General features: G+C 35.3%; 1 protein-coding gene across 3 annotated transcripts in view; it reads left to right on the top strand.

Annotated features, from left to right (window-relative positions):
- The window catches only part of METAP2 (methionyl aminopeptidase 2), a 30,595-nt gene extending 14,379 nt beyond the window's left edge, over positions 1–16,216 (top strand). For all 3 annotated transcript variants that reach the window (XM_068970317.1, XM_068970319.1, XM_068970318.1), the window contains 7 exons: positions 6,458–6,619; positions 7,347–7,528; positions 8,281–8,375; positions 8,625–8,721; positions 12,779–12,882; positions 13,378–13,493; positions 14,162–16,216. In XM_068970317.1, the coding sequence (XP_068826418.1) occupies positions 6,458–6,619; positions 7,347–7,528; positions 8,281–8,375; positions 8,625–8,721; positions 12,779–12,882; positions 13,378–13,493; positions 14,162–14,414 (1,009 nt within the window). In that variant the 3' untranslated portion in view covers positions 14,415–16,216. The remainder of the gene's footprint in view (positions 1–6,457; positions 6,620–7,346; positions 7,529–8,280; positions 8,376–8,624; positions 8,722–12,778; positions 12,883–13,377; positions 13,494–14,161) is intronic.
- Positions 16,217–17,549: the final 1,333 nt, after the last annotated feature.

Here is a 17,549-nt window from a genome sequence, read left to right on the forward strand (position 1 = left end):
TCCAGTTTGACGTTCAAAAATTGTAGCTTAGCAATAAAGTGGATTTGATTTTTCTTGAAACTTTGCTCTACTACCTGAATAAAAAAACTTATGAATTTGTTTCAGAGAAAATACAGTAGAAGCCCTCTTATCCAAAGTGATTGGGACCAGTAGTTGGTTAATCATTACTGATAAGAGTTAACTTAACATTTGTTTTTCATCATTGTTGATCCTTAAGTGTAGATTGCATTGGACTCCACTTTTTTTTCCTGTGAGCTATATCCATAATGCACTGAGTCCATTTCATTTTGAGTTTCAGTGAACAGCAAGAACTAAGTAATCTGAGGGCTGATGGCTGTATCTTTACATCTTTTTTCTGAAATCATTTCCATTTGACAGAAGTGTTTTTTGAAAACTTCTCTGAGTAGTCAATTTATTTTTCATAGAAACAATTCTTTTTAGTAATGTATAATTAAATTACATCATTGCAGTAGCAAGTACAGATGATTTATACTGGTTTGGGCACAGATCACTTGATTTTTGGAAGTGTTCTGAAAGAGTACATTTTTTTCTGGTTAGCAGAGTAGTTAAGAGTCTGGATGCTGGGACCAAACTATCTACATTTGAATCCCAGTTCTAACACTTACTAGCTTTGTGACTTGGGCAAGTAATTTATCATGTTTGTGCTTTCATATCCTAATCCATAACATGGGCACTTTATAGCATTGTTGAGAGGAATAATATTTAGTATTTAGTAGGGTGATAGACACATAGTAAGCATTAAGTAAGTGTTAGCTACTGTTAGAACAGGATCCCAATCACTAATATTCAGAATACAGTGGGCATTGGTCCATATAATTTAGAGGGATAATCAGGAGCATTGGTTAATCCAGTGGTTGCAATAGTTGGTTAAGAAAGCTTCTACTGTCCCATTGTTTCCTTGACCTATATAAAGACATCATTGTTTTTCTTTAAACTTAGAAAGGAACATGATGTTATGTTTTATAGCATGGGCATTTTTTCTTTGAATTTGAATACATCAGTCACTATCCCTATCTTAAGCATTTTAGAATATCGTAAACATGGAGTTTTGTATTAATTAGCTAAATTTTCATGGTACATACAATGTGATCACACTTAATTTTTAATGTGATCTTTTTTATTTATTTATTTTGCTTGCTTGTTTCCTCTTCCTTCCCTTTCTTCCAGACCCATGTAACCACCTAGCAGGTAGCCTTCCATAGTTTCCTATGTTCATGTATGTGTACATCTGTCTCTACTTGGGTAAGGAGAGTGTTTTGGTCATTATTTGGTGTACAAAAGTAGGATTGTAGGTACACTTTTTTCTCCTCCGTGCTTTTCTCATCAGGGCTGCATCTTGGAAGTCCCTCCAAGTCAATCAAAATATTGATCGATTTAATTAAGCTCTGTTATTCTTTTGAATGGCTGCATAATATTCTGTGGTGTGATCATACAGTGCTTTATTCCACCATTTTAATTGATGAGCATTCACTTTGCCTCCAGTTTTTCTTTTTTTTGCCATTATAAACCATTTGCAATAAGGCATGTACATATATTTATGCATATATATGTATATATACATATATGTGTTTGGATAGACACATATATCTCCATATATGCCAGCAGTTTTATTACATGATAGTTCTTCAGGAGTGGAATTGCCAAATTAATATGTTAATATTTTATGATTCCCACATTGCTAGTGATTTTGAGCCTCTTTTGATTATTGGTTTTATTCTTTTGCTCTTATGGAAATTTAAAGATTTTAAATAACAATATATATTGATATTTTGTACTTCTGTGTTCTTGGAAGTCTCTTATTTTCTCAAAACTATTTTTTTTGTTTTATTACATCTTGAATTGGTCTGGAATTTTTGGTCTAAGGTCGGGAGTGCTAATTTTATTTTGTTTTAAATGGGTAGTCAATTGTGTTACAGTTGTTTGTTTAGTAGTTTTGTTCTATTTAATTGAATGACCACTTTTGCCATATACTACTCTCATGCAATGGAACGCTCTTCTCTTGCATAATGGAACCAATTTCTGTATTATTCTGTTCCACTCATCTCTTTGTCTATTTCTGTACTATTTATTTTGATAATCTGATGAGTCAGTGTGCTTCTCTGCCATACAGCCCAACCAAACATAATTCTTACAGTTTTTTTAGATACTTTTGGTCATATTTTTAGTTTTAACACACATATGCACAGAAAAATGCCCTTCTTACTGGGATCCCATCATAATTATGTATTTGTTTCAGAAAATTGACAATTGTATCATAGTATCCAATGTCATTATATATTTTCCAACCCATTCTGATTTTTTTTTAATGTACATCCTCTTTTTTTTGTTATATTTGTTTGTAAACATTTTATTCTATTACTGATGTGAATGAGATATTTTTATTTCCATTTCTGTTTTCTAATTGCTGAAGGGCCAGAAAGCGATTGATTTCCTATACTTGTTAATAGACTGTTAATAGGAAACTGGAAGTAATGTTTAATACAAGGAGAAAACTGAAATTTTGTGTGTCTTAGAAACTACCCTTTCCTTTTTGGTGTCATTTTCTGATGCAGATTAAACATTGTGTAAGTAAAGTAGCTTCTGTTTTTGAAACAAGAGAAATAATACGTGTACTGGTTTTCTGAAATATTTGAGAGGTGTTCATTTTTGGGTGGGCTACCAGATAAGTAGATGTTGTGTCCTTTCCATGGTTGCCACATATGCAGGCTCCTGATGTCAGTTTCTTTCACTTAGGTAAGATATTATTCAGATTCTTTTGGTGTATCATTATATTCCCTCTTGTAATTGGTAATTTTGGGGAAGTTACTTTGAGAATGTAAACATCTCATTCCTTAGGAACATCTTCCTTACATGTAGAAATTCATGATTTTGGGAATCAGTTTTTACTAGGATGGTTGTTGCTCTTAAATTTTTTTTAACATTTTATGTGCATTTTCTGTGTTATTAAAATTTTTTGAAACCAATTTTTAATGGCTGTAATGCTGTTCTGTTCTGTATCTAGCCTAATTTTATTAATTATTTCCCTATTTTCAAATATTAATACTATTTTCAGTTTTTTACCACTAGAAAAATTTCTGTGATGAACATCTTGGTATGTTAATTGAATCTGATTTTTCTCATTTCGGATCACTAGAAATGGAACAAAGAATTATTTGAAATTCTTGATTTATATTTCTAAATTGAGTAGGCAGTTTTTTGGGACATTTGTTAATTTTCCAAGCAGTACATATTCATTGTCATACAATTAGGAAATATAGATAAGCAAAAGAGAAAATAAAAATTTCCATAAATCTGCCTGTGAATTAAAATCAGTTTACTGTCTACTATGAATTTTACCTTATTTGATCACTTGGTTAATGTGGTTATAGCCAGCTGTTTCTTATTTAAAATTCTTTTTGCAGTTTCCAAGTAATCTGTAGGGTACTGTTAGAATATTCTTTTTTTTTTTTTTAAACAATCTTAATTATTTTAATATCTGTTGATGATCCTTGCTTTGTCAGTTATTTTATGAGGACTTCAGAATGCTGAATATCTAATTCTGACATTTTTTCTACAGTTGTTTTTTTTTAATTTATTTAAATTGGAGGTTAATTACTTTACAATACACTTATTTGTTAACATTATTCTAGAAGAAGAATTTTCCTTTACCAGCTATAGTTGGGAACCAACTGTACTGTCTTCTCATAGACAGTGTAAACACACTTTTTTTTCCTGCCAAGCTGTATGGCTTGTGGAATCTTAGTTCCCTGACCAGGGAATGAACCCAGCTCCTTGGCAGTGGAGAATGAAGAGTTCTGAAGGCTGGACTACCAGGGAATTCCCTCTTTTTCTCTTTAAATACCACTTTTCACAGGAAGGAGTTGATGTCAGCATGTGTGCTTAATTTTTTCTGGGCTAATGACATGTGTTTTTTTAAGATACACATTTTTAAATGGTTTTGGTAAATGTGGCATGTAGTACCTTAAAATGCAAATAGTGGCTCAGATGGTTAAGAATCTGTCTGCAATGTGGGAGACCTGAGTTCAGTCCCTGGGTCAGGAAGATCCCTGGAGAAGGGAATGGCAACCCACTCCAGTATTCTTGCCTGGAGGATCCCATGGATAGAGGAGCCTTTCAGATACCTTTGTGTCTTTTGGTCTTTTATTTTTTCTGCTTTTAACACATCCAGTAATAAAAATGATGAAATATTTAAGATTCAGAAGTCAAAGAGGTGTGAAGAATTTACATATTCTATAAACATTTCCTGTAAAGATTCTCTTGTAAGCAACTGTTTTGATAGTTCTGTTTTGACATAATTTTGTAAAAAAGCATATGTCACCTGTCAGTTTAATTAATTCCTTTCAAAAATATTTATGACTTAAAATGATTTTTAAATTTTTGTCCGTCTTAATTATTTTAATATCTGTTGATGATCCTTGCTTTGTCAATTATTTTATGAGGACTTCAGAATGCTGAATATCTAATTCTGACATTTTTTCTGCAGTTGTTTTTTTTTTTTAATTTATTTAAATTAAAAATCAAACTTAGGAAAAGGGAGACTCCTTCATATTTTCTTTCACTTGGACCTTGAATTAAAATTATAGACCCTGACAGTAGGTTCTCCAATATCTCTAATGACTTTCATCTTGAATTCAAGAGTTAGCAAAATAATTTATTTAAATTCAGTTTTTGATCAATAGTTCTTTACTGGCAGTGCAGAACATTACATAACCTTGTGAAGAATCCACTGCTTCAAGAGGCAGCTATGCAACCTTCAGAAGTGTAAGATAGTCATGAGATCTGTTGACTTCAATATTGGGGATCTTATTGTATCATGTTCTGATTGTAAAATGTCAAATAGCATTTGACATTTAATTAAACTTATGTTTTAACCTATAAGAAATCACTTTGAAGAATCTTAACAGTTGGATTGAGAAGAAATTGGAAATTCATAATGACCAATTCTCTTTTCATTGCCTGAATACATGATATCCATCAGTTCCCTGTGGACATAGCCTTTTGTCTTACCACTCTAGAGTAAACATTAGTTGATACTTTTGCTTTCCACAAAATCTTTGGCTTTTGAAGCAAAAGATGCTTCAGCCTTTGCTGCCAGGTATGGCTGTAGCTATATGTGCCAGAATTATCTGAAAATAAAGCCAGTACTCTTGTGCCTAAGAATGATTTATTCTTAGAACATTTGGGTTCCTGGTTTTCTGGGAAGAGATTTGGACTTGTGGGAGAGAAAAGGCTAGACTGATAAGTATATAATGGGTTTAAAACTGACCTTAAACTGGTGGTACTGTAATATTTCAGTTTTCTGAAAATATCAGTAGATCAATCCAAAATATATTTCCAAACAGTAAACAGCTAAAGAAGCCTCTGTGATTCTTACATACTCCAAGTTTCACATAGGACAGCTCCTTCGGGCCTGTGTAGCAAATCAGAGGTGGTAGATATTGGCACAGGTAGCTGCTGCTGCAGTAGGAAGTAATCATAGTGAACTTGATGTTGACACACAGAAAAACTCAAAGCATTTTGAGTCACTATTTTAGCAGGCTGCAGCTTAAAGCAGTTGGGTAAACTCTTATAGAGACTCAGATTGTAAATTTTTTAGGTCTTGAGTATTAATTCATTGCTGTTGAGCGTGAAAGTAGCTATGGATGATATGTAAATAAATGGGCATAGCTATGTCACAGAACGGTTTTATTTACAAAATAGGTGCCAGGCTGGATTTGCCTGCAGGCTGTAGTTTGCTGACCACTAACTTTGAGGCAAATAAAAATTATTTCTTGAAGGCATCACTCTTACACTAAGTATAATTTTTACTTCAGTGATCACTGACTTGCGAATTCTGTATTCAGTATTGCTTAAGAATCTGTGAAAACTATAAAAACAAAAGACTTTCATTTGAAAAGTTACTGTTTTTGAAATGTACTGCTTAAAAAGGGAGTCAGTAGATCTCTTCATTCCCAAATACTGAATATAAAAATCAGTTACCCTAGCAGTTTTAGAATATGAGCCATCTCCTTCAAGGAAGATGGGGTGTGTGTGTGTGTGTGTGTGTGTGTGTGTGTGTGTGTGTGTGTGTGTGTGTGTGTGTGTGTGTGTGTGTGTGTGTGTGTGTGTTCCTACAAAAGCACATAATTTATGTTTTGGGGTTTAGTACTTGCCCTGTTGGGGAAGTTAAATGCCAATATTTGGTTTACCTTTAAAATTTATATTACCTGGAGTGAAAGAATGACTCTTTTTCTAAGAGTCTTATGAAAGGTTTAACTTGATTTGGCTTGGTTGTAACTGTGTGGGTACTTGTATTTCAGAAACTTTGCTGACTTTTAATAAAAATCTGAGTATGTAATTTTTTGCCTGGAATATCTTAGTGTATTTTATCTCTCAGCTATTATGCTTATTTTGCTGTTTCTGAAATAACTAATGCTATACTGTGCATACTATAAAGGCGAACAGCTGCTTGGAGAACTACAAGTGAAGAAAAGAAAGCATTAGATCAAGCTAGTGAAGAGATTTGGAATGATTTTCGAGAAGCTGCAGAAGCACATCGACAAGTTAGAAAATATGTTATGAGCTGGATCAAGCCTGGGATGACAATGATAGAAATCTGGTAAAAGGAATATGTTTCTGTAAGAATGTGATAAAAAAGTGTTTTTAGCTCTGACTCTTCAGGTTTATAATGTTTGTCTTTGATTACTGCCTTGCCAAAGATCTTTAAATGAAGTCTCTAGAAATACCTTCTGTAATCCTCATAGTGTTGATGTAACGAGGAAACCATAAGAGGGTGTTTGCGTCTCATCCACCCTGTTCTGTGCTCATGTTCTCATACGTACAGATGCACGCATCCCTGGCTCTTATTTTCTGTTTGGAAACCTGTTATTTTGCTAGCCAACAAGTAATATTAAAATTCTGGGACACAAAACATTTATAATGCAATGAAGAAAGTGATTATTTCTCCAGTTTTCCACTTGAGAAATAATTAGCTGTAGGGCAACTTAATTCTCTGATTCTAAGAATTTTTAAAACTTGCAACATTGAGAAAAATGTAATCAGCCTTTAGTCTAAGTCAAGAATCTTATTTCCTGATAAGTTGAAAGTGGATCATGTTTTTCTAGTGGATTTCTAGTGGATTAAATTCTCTTTATATTTTTAGAGATGAACTGTTTTCATAGTAGTTATTTAGTCAGAGAACTGTTACTTGGTCACATCCAGAAGGTGCTCAGATCACTCCCAGAAAGTAATTTAAGAGTTTCAGTCAACTTTCTGAACTTGATGAGCTGTAAGGTACATCAAGGGTAAGAATGTAAAAGTAAAGAAGTTCCTTTCTCTTTTTTTAGTGAGAAGCTGGAAGACTGTTCACGAAAGTTAATAAAAGAGAATGGATTAAACGCAGGCCTGGCATTTCCTACCGGGTGTTCTCTGAATAACTGTGCTGCCCATTATACTCCCAATGCTGGTGACACAACAGTATTACAGTATGATGACATCTGTAAGATAGACTTTGGAACACATATAAGTGGTGAGTTCTTAGAAATAATTCCTTGGGTAGGGCTGTAGATGTTGAACTCTGAACATTTTCCCTTTTTGATGTCTCACTTTTCAGTAGAGCTATTAATACGTTGAGGCAGATTTTGAGATTTATGTTAAAGCATCCTACTTAATGGAATTCAGTGAAAACTGTTGGGTAATTGAGGTTTGTTACCTCTTACAGCAAGGATTGAAAAAGAGAATCTTAAATTTTCATTCAGGTCATTGTTTCAGGCTTTTTTATTCATATAATAACAGTAAACATTTACTCAGAACCTTTGAGTTTACCAACCTTTGTATATAATTGTTAGCTTTTCTCAGTTCTTTCCTACACCCTGTTAGGTAAGTACCTTTTACTTTCACTTAACAGGTGAGAAAGCAAAGCTCAGATTTAAACACTTGAGGTCTTACTAACTGGAGAAGCTAGTTGGTGGTTAGTGTCCTGTGGACCTGTACATTTCTCTGCCCACTTGTGCTACTTAGTTCTCCAGGCTTTCTCAGTTTGATTTGCTTTTATTTTTGTATAACTGCCTGGTGAGTACTGAATTGGCGGTTTCTTGAAGTAACCCTGGAATTAATTTTGTCATTTTGAAACAGTGATTATGAATGCTGTCTAGGGACTTGAAGTTCTGCCTTCATTAGAGCGCATCATTTTGTTTTTCTGTTAATTAGCAAGGTTAATTTAGATGCTATAAAGTAGGTAATTTGACTAACTGATAATTAAACACAAATTTTATCTTTCAGGTAGGATTATCGATTGTGCTTTTACTGTCACTTTTAATCCCAAATATGATACATTATTAAAAGCTGTAAAAGATGCCACTAACACTGGAATAAAGGTATGTGAACTGTAAGCACCGTCTCATTTAATATATTTTGAGCACTTTATAGCCTGTTTAAGGACTTTGGGTTATATAAGACTGGTCTACCACCCTTAGAGTTTTAAGTGAGTTATTGTAGTACAGTGTATGGAAGGCTTTTTTAGGTGAAGTTATTTCTGATTGTCCCTTATTTTAAGATATTAAAAACTTAAGTTCCTGTAAAATTCTGTACCTTGAGTAACAGAGTATACGTGATTCTATTCTTAGTGTGCCGGAATTGATGTTCGTCTCTGTGATGTTGGTGAGGCTATCCAAGAAGTTATGGAATCCTATGAAGTTGAAATAGATGGGAAGACATATCAAGGTATGTTATCTAAAAATGCATCTTATTTTGAAATGTCTTAACTTGGCAGAAATAATTTTGCAAGATGGTGTTGAGTGCTTTCTTTGGGTCAGCTGCTGTATCTTTCTCTCTCAGAAATTGAGAATATAAAGAGGGGAAACAAGGGAAATGACCTGTTCATGGTAGGAATTCTGTGGTAGCTAGTTGCTGGGAACTGTTAGTCTTCTCTGGTTGCTGTTGAGACATGGGGGGATTTATCCCAGGGTGACCAGATGTAGGCTAGATTTTCTGTGACTAGTTACAAGGCTCAGGCAGAAGTAAGAGGCCCTTTCCATTGATGACTCCTCCCCTCTATTTTTATGTTGAATTCAAAATTTAGAGACCAGTTAATTCCTTGTGTTAATCCCTTCCTGTAATGTTTATTCCCTTTACTGCCTAGTCTTTCACAGCCATTGCCGATCTACACAATCCCAGAGTCACCTGTATGTTCTGGTGTTGTCAGTCCAGCCTTTCTCCACTTCCCAGGGTCTGTCCGACCACTTTCCAGCCACCATTCTCCTTCCTAATCTATGCTCATTGCTCTCTGTGTCTCTTGTCTTAAAAACTTCCCTATGGAATATTTCCTACATTTTCTTTAACCAAATCGCGACTCTTCCTTGTAATCTGAGGAAGCATGGAGACGCTCATGCTCCTTGCCCCTCAGGAAACTCACATCATTCAGTGGTCCTTGCATTCCCCTGCTGATACTTTTGGACTTGGTGTCTCTCCCAACTGCACAGTGTTTCTTTCCTGTAAGACTTGATGGTGCCTATCCTTGTTGCTCTCTTGCAGATCCTTAAACCTGTGAACATCTGTACAAATAACAAATTCTTTAAAAAAAATTTTTTTTACTTTTTATTAATTTTTACTTGGTTTCTTTTTTTTTTTGGTTGCAGTGAGTTTTCGTTGCTGCCTGCAGGCTTTGTTGCCATATACGGGCTTCTCATTGTGGTGGCTTCTCTTGTTATACAGCACAGGCTCTAGGCGCGCAGGCTTCAATATTGCGACTCTCCGGGCTTAACTGCTCCATGACATGTGGAATCTTCCTGGCCCAGGGATAGAACCCGTGTCCCTTGCATTGGCAGGAGGATTCTTATCCACTGTACTACCAGGGAGGTCCCACATAAAAAATTATTAAGGCTTCTCACATATGGATGGGAGATGTTAACAGCTAATGAAGAAAACTTGCTTTGGAGTTAGGCAAGTCTATCTTTGAGCTTAGATAACTTCTTTTTATTTTTTGGTTTTAATTTTTTTTAATGTGTTTGTTTTTAATTGAGGGATTAATTGCTTTACAGTATTGTGTTGGTTTCTACCAAACATCAACATGAATCAGCCGTAGGTTTACCCATTTCCCCTCCTACTTAAACATCCCTCCTACCCTCCTCACCCTACCCTTCTAGGTTGTTATCTAGCCCTGATTTGAGTTCCCTGACTCATACAGCAAGTTCCCATTCGCTGGCTGTTTTACATACAGTAATATATGTTTCCATGTTACTCTCTTCATCCATCTCGCCCTCTCCTTCCTCCCTCTTGCAGTTGTGTCCATAAGTGTTCTCTATGTCTGTGTCTCCATTGCTGCTCTGCAGTTAGGCTCATCAGTACCATCTGTAGATAACATCTATAACTTTGACTGTAATGGGATTCATGATAGCATGTTTTTTGTTTTGTTTTTGAGAAATGTAAATTTTATGACATGCCTGGAATTTATTAGTATTCAAAAAATATTTGTTGTTTCCCACCCCCAGTTTTGGGATTGGTCCCGCAACAAATAATACTTAAGTTTCTCTCAGATTATCTTTCCCTTCCATTTTCTCCTTATTCTGCAACCTTGGTTGGAATGTGGTCTGCCTTTCAAGGCACAGTAGGTGATAGTTTGACTTAAGGTTTAGTCACCACGTAACAGTTTCTTGCGTGAAATGTTGAAATCGTTAATATCTATATTCTTAACTCTTCCATTAAGCCGATGCAGCATTTTAGGTTCTATTCTTTCAGCATCTGCTTTTTTCTTTTTTGTCAGTTGTTGTGTTGATCAGGGTTCTTAGTTGCTGCTGCTGCTGCTAAGTCGCTTCAGTCGTATCCGACTCTGTGCGACCCCATAGACGGCACCTCACCAGGCTCCCCATCCGTGGGATTCTCCAGGCAAGAACACTGGAGTGGGTTGCCATTTCCTTCCCCAGTGCGTGAAAGTGAAGTCGCTCAGTCTTTTCCGATTGTTAGCGACCCCATGGACTGCAGCCCACCAGGCTCCTCTGCCCATGGGATTTTCCAGGCAAGGGTACTGGAGTGGGGTACCATTGCCTTCTCTGGTTCTTAGTTGAGGGTAGCAGAATTCATTTTTACTAATTTAAGCAGAAAGAGTATAGACAGATCATGACATTTAGAAGATGAAGAAATGGACTACAGGCTGAACTTTAAGAAGCAATTTCCCTAAACCACGTAACAGAACCAGGATAGGCTATCAAGGGAGTGGAAGCTATAGAATTAGAAAATAACCATGATAGCTGTTGGTTCCAGAATCAGCCTGCCACTGTCCACAGCCTGTGTACCTTGAGCCCTGCTTCTTCTGTGTAACTTGGTTATATGTGTTAGGTTGGGATAGCTAAGAAATGTTTTTAAGTGTAGTTTTGGTTGATCTAGGGGGTCAGTTTGTTGGGTCTTGGAGGAGTAGTAATGCTTGCTGAATTTTAAAGCAAATTTAGGTTGTCATTTATATAAGAAGGAAGACTTTTTTAAAAAGCTAACTGAGAGTCTTATTTTTCTGCACCACCCCTAAATTTGTAATATGCTTGTCATTGCTAAATATTTGGGGGAAAAATAACAAACCCTTGCTACCTAATTCTGCCTTAGAAGAAAGGTAACTCACATTGGATTCTGTAGAGAATTCTAATACTGTAGAACTAGATTTTTTTTTTAAGCTTCTATTGTGGAATATAACAAAAACTGAAAATACACACAACTTAAAAACTTGAACTAAACAATTGTAGAAGTTATGTAACCTCACCCCTTGAAAAATAAAATATTGCCAGCATTACAGAAGCCCCCCAGCTTTATATACCCCTTCTCAGTTACAGAAGGCTTCTTCAAATAAGCCGTTATCTAAAGATTTGCATTTTCTTTTATCTTTACCTAATTATGCATCCCTAAACATTTAGTATATTATGCTTAATTTTGAATTGTATGTGTGCATGTATATGTATAGGATTTCATCATATCTATATAATTGTGCCTTTTGCTCATTTGGTTGTATCTCAGGTCAGTATATCCCTAGCTTTTCATTTTTATTGTTGAGTAAGTGTTCCACTGTGTAAACATACTCACAGTTTGTTTATTCCGTCATTGATTCTAGGACTTTGGGGTTGTTTCGATTTTCTTTTTTACCACTTTAAATGTTGATGTAATAATAAAATTTAGGGTTTCTTAATACTGTTGTTTTGACACAATCCTTATTTTCAAATTACCTTTTGGTTCATAACCATAATACATATTTTTCTTGTTTGTAATGCTTATATACATGGTATTTTATGCCTAGATGGACCGTAGATGGTCCATAGATAGACCCCCATTATGTCCTCATCACATAATTTATTCTTTTTCCATTATTTTCCCTACTCCTGGTTTTTAATCTGTAACATTACAATAAATAACTTTATATCCCTCTAGTTTTCCAGTTTGTATTTAACTATCTTAACGTGGAGTTGGGCTTTTCTGGTAGCTCAGCTGGTAAAGAATCTACCTGCAACGCAGGAGACCCAGGTTTGATCCCTGGGTTGGGAAGATCGCCTGGAGAAGGATATGGCAACCCACTCCCAGTATTCTTGCTTGGGAAATCCCATGGACAGAGGAGCCTGGTAGGCTATAGTCCATGGAGTCACAAGAGTTGGACACAACTCAGCGACTAAACCACCAGACGACTAATGTGGGGTTATTTAATAGCACCAAACCTGATTTTTAAGTAAATGCTTGAACTCTGTACCAAAGGCCAAGATATCTGTTTGTGCCTTGAAACCCTGAATAAGTTTTTTTTCTATCATGCCAGTGAAACCAATCCGTAATCTAAATGGACATTCAATTGGGCCATATAGAATACATGCAGGGAAAACAGTGCCCATTGTGAAAGGAGGAGAGGCAACAAGAATGGAGGTATGTATGCCATTAGCACTATTCTTCTGTGAAGCATTTTGACTTCTTTTTTCTTCCTAACTATGAAGCTAGTAGTAGTTGAGTATATAGTGTGTTGAGCAAAATTAACTTGCCACTCATACTAACCCCAACAGGAATTGGGCTCTGTGAGTGTGCAGATTGTGTCTGGTCACACTGGGGCCCAATTGGCTGTGCAAGTGAGGCATGTCAGAGGTTTAGTCGATATTTATTGAGCATCGTGTTGGTGCCAGTCTCTAGTAGGCACTGAGATGTATAATAGTAGTGAGCAAAATTTCCTGCTCATGTAAAGTCTGCGTTCTAATAGATGACACAGAGATCAAAAGTGCTAAGGAGGTTAATTGGGAAAAGGCAGATAAGGACTGCCAGGTGTGTGATTTCTTACACTAAATGGGAAATACCTCAGCCTGAAGTTAAGATGGGAATTGTAATTCATTCTCAGTTTTTCTTCATTTCCCTTTACTCATGTATTTCTAGGAAGGAGAAGTCTATGCCATTGAAACCTTTGGTAGCACAGGAAAAGGTGTGGTTCATGATGACATGGAATGTTCACATTACATGAAAAATTTTGATGTTGGACATGTGCCAATAAGGTGAGAGGCTATTCTTTTTCTAAGATTGATGAGTTTCTCTTCCCAGTTAACAGCATTTTAAAATGTGTGATGGACATCCACAGTGGTACATTCATAAATGCACAGTTCTATAGCCTAACAATAAGGTGTGTAAATTTCTATAATTCAGCAAAAAAAAAGCCCTATTAGAAATGTTAACTGAGATGAAATGATCTAAGTATTCTCTTCATATCTTGTTTCCAATAATTGTAATAATTACAGATTATTACTTTGCTGGCATTCTTACGTTTTTGTTACTATTTTCCCATTGGTAAACTTTGTATTTTTATTTACTTTTTAAAACCTTTTTGGATATGATTGAAGCATCCTCTTTATGATCAGATCTTTTTCAGTTTGATGCTGAAATTTCCCCCCAAAGGGGAATTCCCACCTTACTATTATTGATGTTTGTACTTGAAATTTAACACTGCATGCATAGACATATAATATATAACCTTCATCTGGTCTCCTCTCCATCTGCCATCTGTAATTGAGTATTATACAGTCTGGTTTTTGGAAGTTGAAAGAGGCAGCAAAGAGAGTTTTTTGAACTTTAATTACTAAGTAAAGTCATAATTTTGAGTTTTCCTTAATGGGGCAATGAGTTGGTAACTTTTTAGCCAACTATTAATCTTTCACTTTTCTCTTAGGCTTCCAAGAACAAAACACTTGTTAAATGTCATCAATGAAAACTTTGGCACTCTTGCCTTCTGCCGCAGATGGCTGGATCGTTTGGGAGAAAGTAAATACTTGATGGCTCTGAAGAATCTGTGTGACTTGGGCATTGTAGACCCATATCCACCATTATGTGACATTAAAGGATCATATACAGCACAGTTTGAACATACCATACTTTTGCGTCCAACATGTAAAGAAGTTGTCAGCCGAGGAGACGACTATTAAACTTAGTCCAAAGCCACCGCAACACCTTTTATTTTCTAAGCTTTGTTGGAATACATTATACCAGATTTAATTTGCAACATGTTGTCTTAACAGTGGACTTATGTAATACTTTTATCCATGTTTAAAAAGGAAGGAATTTGATCAAAGGCAAACCATTTAATGTCATTAACCAAGGAAAAAGCTTCCAGGACTTTGAAATGTTAACCATTTTCTGTCTGTAAAGCTCCAAATAGTTAGGAATGACTTATACATTTTGTTTCAAACACCTAAGAGATGCTTTTCAGATATTTATATTGCCATATTCTTAATTGAATGCTTTGAATGACTACATCCAGTTCTGCGCCTATATACCCTCTGGTATTGCTTTTTAACCTTCCTGGAATCCATTTTCTAAAAAATAAAGACATTTTCAGATCTGAGAGCTATATTTCAATGTCTGTGGTTGTAATTCTGTATAGGAAATAGTTTAGCATAGCATAACATAGGAAAATGTAGAGCTTTTTGTCTGGATTGTAGACCCCCACACTGAAACTTTCCTTCTGACTGAGTGGCTAAAAAGAACTATACATACATAACGTGGGAGGAGAATTTTCTAAGTTAATATACAGCTCTAGGAATATTTTGCCTTTACTTTTTTTAGGACAGTATTAATGCTTGTCTTTCATTTAACCCCTTGATATTAGAAAGATATAATTAAAACATAACTTAGTAGGAACATTGTGCCAACTTAAAACCCTGATTTACTAACATCTCAACATTTAGATCCTTTGTCCAGTGGTAGTAGTTACTGAAAAATGTATTTAGCTTACTCAGTAAGCCAAAGGGGCACTTAAAACCACAGAAAGAAAAACAGTACTTTCCATGTTTAGATCTCATTCTAGTTATTTCAGTTACTACGCTTTTTCATTATGAACCAAATTCTCTAGCACCCTGCCCCTGGACTGGCTTGAATTCATAACATCCTGGGTGGTATTTGACTTTCAGGAAGCGAAGTTACAGTGGCACTCAGAGCAGCTAAGTATGTAAGTTGAATGTAAGATGCCAAATATTTGAACTGAACCCCACAGTTCTTAAACAGATTGCTTGAATTCTGTGTAAATGATTTGTTGGGAATGTTCCCACATAATTTCAAAATTGTGTACCAGGGTAAAGCCTTAATTTGTATATGCTTTAGCACAGATTGCCTCGGGGATGCTGTTTAGTTTGTGTTGTGTTTAACGTTTTTCTCATAGGAGAAACCTGATTTCTGTACTAAATCATTTACTATACATTAAAAAGCTGCTCTTTCATATTTGAGCTACAAATGAATGTTACCTTGTGGGATACACAGCCTAGGTTTTAGCTGTATGAGCCATGTTTATTATGGTGCTAATGTTCAATAGCTACCTTTGAATAATTTCTCCATTTCCTGTGATGGTGTGCAAGTGGCAGGGCTCACCAGTTCACTCCTGGACGTGTTACAGGGCTTGGACTCTCCAGCTAGCTCTTTTGGGGCTTTGGTGGGAGGTATAAAGTATTTTTATTTCTAAACCCAAGAACTTTAGAACTGAGTCAAGCATTTGGAGCTTTGTAAGATCTCTAGCAGTAGTGACCCTCTAACTAATTGTAAGCTCCAAGCTCCCTTCCCAAGTTGGGAGCAATGGCTTTACTGCATGCCCCTGAAATGGCTGGAAGGGATATGATCTTGTAAATAGGAAAGCTGTTACTTAAAAAAAAAAATTGTATTGTTTACCTGGTAGCAATGTATCTCTTGAAAATCATTTTGTCATGTTTACAATGATGTACCTTATTGGTAACAAATTATTAGTTTGATGTTTAACAATAGTGCCTTTAGTAAATTATTTTACAACCAAAATACGTTGTTTTTTTGTTAGATAAATTTAACAGAATGTAGAAATCCACATTGAGATATACTGTAAGAAACCTTGACTTGGTTTTAGTTTTGTTAAATAGCCTTAATTTTTTTTTTTAGAGCAGTTTTAGGTTCATAGCACAACTGAGCATGAAGTACAGAGTTCCCATAGTCCCCTTTCCTTGACTTCACACACAAGCCTCCCCCATCGGTTTTAGTTTAAAGGGTTTAAAAAGTAAAGGGCTAGCAACTGTACCACTATAAACAACATAGCTTCCAGAGTTGTTTTTAAACTGTTGCACTAAAATTAGGTACACTAAAAGGTATAGTTTAATCCTTGATGTTAAAAAAGGCTAGACTCAAGTATCGACCACAATAAATCTTTAATGAGGTATAATTACATTAACACTTGAGGTAACAACTTGCATAGGTATTTAATAGATGAATACTTTTAAACCTTAGCCATTTAAACTCAAGCTGTAGTTTCAGCATGAATGATTTATCTGTGAAGTGATAAATTCTCATTGCACTTCATCATCAGCTGCCCCTGAGGATTTCAACCTGCAAGCAAACCTACCTGAGTAAAAAGATAAATGATTTTCCAGTGGTTAACAGCGAGCTAAGATCTGAACATGTCTATAGAGGTTAGTGGATGATCTTTCTGAATACAGTTAGCAGCAGCAGGACTTTAAAAATACCTAATAAGGTTGTTAGGGAAGAGCAATGAGTATTTCATACTATACTTTTAATAAAATGCAAGTGTAATTTTAATTTCAAAAAGGGCCCAATGTTTGAATATCTAAAAGGGTTTTAGTAGTCACATAATACTAGCAAGGGCAATTTAATCCAGCTTTAGTTACTTATTCTAAGTGAGATGCTTAACATTTTGCTCAGATGCTGATTTTGAACAGTTCTATGTCCTATGCAGTTTTTTTCTCTTCAAGACTGATTTCTATCCCTTTAAACCAAAAATCTCAAAATACAATAGTACAAAACTAGATCTAATGTTAAATATATAAAATGAACTCGTATCCAAGTTGAACTGAACTTGTATTACACCATAATATACTGTTTGCTACATTCATTTTTTTTTAACGACTGCTTTATTAGAATCTGGACAAACGTTTGCTGCCAGACAAATCACTGTTATTATAAGTCTCAGCCATCATTATTTTCATGTCCATAGTACTGAAGCCATTTAAACATGCTATTTATAAAGCTGTCATCTTCATTTGTGTAATAGTTTGACTATGCCAAGTAAAGAATAATTTTTACAACAAACT

This window comes from Capricornis sumatraensis, chromosome 4 (genome assembly GCF_032405125.1).
Source record: "Capricornis sumatraensis isolate serow.1 chromosome 4, serow.2, whole genome shotgun sequence".
NCBI classification, from domain to species: Eukaryota; Metazoa; Chordata; class Mammalia; order Artiodactyla; family Bovidae; genus Capricornis; species Capricornis sumatraensis.